Source organism: Echinops telfairi, unplaced genomic scaffold (assembly GCF_000313985.2).
Source record: "Echinops telfairi isolate 266 unplaced genomic scaffold, ASM31398v2 ScPeMD7_12;HRSCAF=54, whole genome shotgun sequence".
NCBI classification, from domain to species: domain Eukaryota; kingdom Metazoa; phylum Chordata; class Mammalia; order Afrosoricida; family Tenrecidae; genus Echinops; species Echinops telfairi.
Window position 1 is genome coordinate 4,863,023 of NW_022103909.1, and position 4,176 is coordinate 4,867,198.

Genomic DNA, 4,176 nt, shown 5'->3' on the forward strand with positions numbered 1-4,176 from the left:
TACCCATGACCCAAGCCATGTTATGTTCAATAGGCTCAAAGGCATGGGAAAGTTGAACATTGAATAAGGAAGACCAAAGAAAAACAGATGCATTTGAACTCTGGTGTGGGTGAAGACTATTGAAAGTACCGTGGGCTGCCCACTGTCTTGGAAGTCATACAGCCAGAATGCAGGATGCATTAGAGGCAAGGATGGTGAGACTTCATCTCACAGACTTTGGACATGTTATCAAGAGAGAACAGACCCTGGAGAAGGACGGCATGCTTGGTAAAGTGGAAAGACAGTGAAAGAGAGGAGATGGATTGGCGCAGTGGCAGCAGCCATGGTCTCAAGCATAGGAACAATTGTGAGGCTGGCGCGGGACCAGGCAGGGTTTCGTTTTGTTGTGCACAGGGCAGCTATGAGTCGGATGACTTGATGGCACCAAACAACAATGACAACATATTATGGTTAGCACAATGAAGAAAGCAGGACGGACCTGTGGGTCGGTGGGCTCTGTGGGAGTTGATTTACAGAAAGATATCTTTGCCTGGGAATAGGGAATGAACATTTCCCTGTTTCACGGACAGGCACACAGCCTGTTCCCTGCACTGGGCAATGCCCGAGTGGATGACCTAGTCTGGCTCTGCACTAGATAGCAGGCTCCTACTCAACAGTTGGAGCGGCTACCTCAAAAGGCAGGTCATAAAGGACAACAGACCTTCTGAGCTACTGCCACAGGTTGGACTCTCTGAAGCAAACCAGGGAGCTCTTCAGCGACTGCAGGCGTGTCCCTCAACAGCTGGACAAAATACCCTCTGCAGACACATCTGCCAAATAGCAGCAAGTATATTACATAGGTCCCCTCCCGACGTGTGACAGCTGCTCTTATGCACACTAGACTGCCACTAGCCTCCTGTAAGCCTATCCGGTGCAAGCAAGGGACTTAGTGCTCTACCATCTGTGGTATCTTCCACCTGTGCCCTGTCTATGACACCATAACAGATGTCTGTCGACGCGACTGGGAAGCTCAGTTCACCGGACATGAGGTACAGAACTGGGCCAATGGCATGGGCACAGCCTAACACTTTTGCCTCCCTAACAATTTGACTGTTACCAGACTCATTAAATGGACGAGCAGCGTCTTGAAGCAGGCACAGGTGACGCGCTACCCCTTCAATGTGACAATGAACCAAGCAACTGTCAGAAGTCCTGCGACGCCTCGGTGAGCATCAATCATAAACCCCGTGCCTACCGATAATGAACTCAAAGGCTACAGAAGGCCAGGAGAACTCAAGGATAAGGAAGGCCCTCTGCTTCCACCAGGGAACTCCAGCTCCAAGGATCTCCTGCTGCTGCCGCCACAGGACCTAGCTCCTTGGATGGCCACTGTCTCTCCTGTAGATCTGGGAAACCTGCCTTTGGTGGTTTGGTATTTTGACCCCTGAGGGAAAAGGGTCAGCGTTAGGGTTGTTGGTGTTGCTGTGGTTCAATCCAACAGTTCTGTCAAGCTTGCACATGACTAATCCCAGTGGCAGGATGATCTCCCAAAGCACCCCGATTATAAGCTTGTAGAGTCCTGTAGTGCCTGAATTGAATTCTGCTATCCTCTCTTCCCAAGAGGGCCCAGTGGGACAATCCACACAGTACTGTAAGCCTGGGGGATGGCCCTAACTTGGGGTCACTTTGAGTGCATTCCTACCACTGCATGTATTTTACTTGATGGTCATGATTTACCCATTTTGGTGCCTCTCACTTCCTTCTTTTTGTATCTAGTATTTCCAGTCATGGTGGTTTTTTTTTAGCAATTGGGCTGCCATCATTACTCATGTGAGAAATCAATCAGACTGATGAGTATGGGGGAAAAACTGCCTGTGGGGAGTAACCCAGGCCAATACCAGCCCCTGGCTGTGCCTATTAGTCTGGTCAAAAGTCTGGGCAGGGGCTGTTCCCCTTTCAGGCTAATTCTTCTATATAGCACCCTTCCTTTTCTCTGCTAGGTTTAATTTTTATTTGTTTTTCTTCCTTAAAAAAAATTATTGGGAGTGAATACATATATCATTCCATAGTTCAATCACATCAAGCAGTATTGTATAATTGCTGCCACAATCAGCTTCCAAACATTCTTTTCCTTCCTGGTCTCCTTGGCATCAGCTCCCTTTTACCTACCCCCCATACCTCCAACCTCAGTTTAACTCTTTATCTTCTACCGGGTGTACTGTATTAATGCCCATCTTCAAACTCTTGGATTTTGGAATGGTCTCTTGTAGGAAATATTGCTGCTGTGATTTCCTGCTGCAAATTTCCAATGTACAGGTTGGAGGGTTAGTGTAAGATTGTACTGGCCATTTAGGGCCAGGGTGGCATGAAGAGACACTAGCTAATGCTCCAAATTGGCCATGCTTCAGCTAAGCAGGCATTCCTAGTGTGCCCGTCTGGCTCAACTGTTCCCCAGGGGCGGGGTGGGCTTTACCTTCCTGATCACAGCCTGTGGGGGCTGGGCTCAAATTAGTCCTATGAAACCCACCCAGCTAATGTCTGCTGGGAGAGAGATCTGCGGGCTACAACCTATTAAACCTTACAGGGCAGCTTTACTGTTACATGGGGTCATTATGAGTTGAAATCTGAGGCACGTAACACCACCATCCCATTTATTACTCTTGGACAACCATTCTGTTCCTTTTGTTACCCTACAGAATGGAGATGCTATGGATTCGCAGAGCCACGGATGCTCTGAAAATCAAGTATGTTTGTACATAATATTTCCCAGACTCATAGTAAATACTCAAAAAAATGGCTCTCTGCGTGCTCTCCACCGAATAGATGTTCAGTAAATCTACTGAACAGCCGACAAAAGAGAACTTAAGGCCTTTTCCTGTATGCATCCCACACAGGGACCTGCTAGCTTCTGTGTATCAGATTTTATTCCCGCTGCGAAGGAGTGAGGCGGGAAAAGCAGCCTCTGTCCAGGGCGAGAAGCGCACGCCACGAGGTGGCAATGCATCCACGTCCGATAACGGCCCCGCCTTCTCGCGGAATTTCCTTCCGGCGCAGTGCGTCCCAGCCACCCCAGCGCGCGTTTACCCAGCGCTCCGCCCGCCCAGACGTGATGAGCAGCTGCCCTCAGCCAATGGTGACGCAGCGTCGTAGGAGCCGCAGCCAATTAGCGTTTAGAGGCCCGGAAAGGCGAGGGCCGGGTTAGGAGCGCTTGCCGCAGCGGGCTCAGGGCGTGCGGCGTTGCGCAGCGTGGCGGCAGAGGTAAGATGGCGTCGCTGCTTGTCCCGCGCCTTTGCGGTTAGGCGGCAGCTGCGCCCTTCGAATCCCCTTCAGAGGTGCTAATTCGCCTCACCCAGCGGCAGACGCTTTCTCTGTCCTGCGGGCTCACAGGAGCCAGATTCTCGTGTGTCTGGAGCCTCAGGACAAAATGGCGTTTGTCCTGGTGGCCGAGAGGGGCAGGGCCCGGTCCGGAGTCCCAGGCGCGCCTGGACAAAAGGGCTGTGCAGGGGGGCGGGGCGTGGTCCTGCGGCATGGCTGCCTCGTGGAGTGCCTGCTGTCGCCTGTTCTCGCTGCTGCCCTGCGGGTCCTGGATTTGCTTTCCGGAGTGGTGGTCAGGGTGGGTGGCGATGCGGGGAGAAGTTTGAGAGGCAAAAATCGCAAATGGTTGAGGGAAGCCCGGAAGAAAAAGAACTGGGCGATCGGGGAATGACCGAGACTAACCTGCGAGGCCAACGTGGCTCTGCCCTGTAGAAACAACGGCTTGGGCTCAGTCCTGATGTTGGGGAGCTGGAGATTTCGGGAAGGGTAAGGGCTTTCTGTCTTTTCTGAGTCCCAGCAGGTTTTGGGATGAACAGGATTCGGATTCACGTCTTGCCTACCAACCGGGGGAGGATCACTCCAGTGCCTAGGTCTCAGGAGCCCCTGCCGTGTGCTTTCACTCATCGCCCATGCTCGCAACCTCGCCTGGAGGGACAGGAGTTTTGCATTAAGCATATTCTCGAAGACAAGAATGCACCCTTCAAGCAGTGTAGCTACATATCGACGAAGAATGGAAAAAGATGTCCCAGTGCTGCCCCCAAGCCTGAGAAGAAAGATGGGTACATATCTTTAGATCTGTCTTCAGTTTTCAAATAGGAGGGAGGTATAGTGGGCTGTGAACGCGAGGTTGTGAATCTATTGGAAAATTCCAAGGGAAAAACA

At 51.4% G+C, this 4,176-nt stretch overlaps 1 protein-coding gene across 5 annotated transcripts in view; it reads left to right on the forward strand.

Moving 5' to 3' along the window:
* The first annotated feature begins 3,215 nt into the window (after positions 1 to 3,215).
* KANSL2 (KAT8 regulatory NSL complex subunit 2) overlaps positions 3,216 to 4,176 on the forward strand; it is a 17,784-nt gene continuing 16,823 nt past the window's right edge. For 2 of the 5 annotated variants that reach the window (XM_045287305.1, XM_045287306.1), the window contains exon 1: positions 3,608 to 4,073. In XM_045287305.1, coding sequence (XP_045143240.1) covers positions 3,823 to 4,073 — 251 coding nt within the window. In that variant the 5' untranslated portion in view covers positions 3,608 to 3,822. Of the gene's footprint in view, positions 3,238 to 3,294; positions 3,312 to 3,607; positions 4,074 to 4,176 lie in introns of those variants that run through there. The other 3 variants (XM_045287303.1, XM_004711423.3, XM_045287304.1) reach the window with 3 other exon arrangements.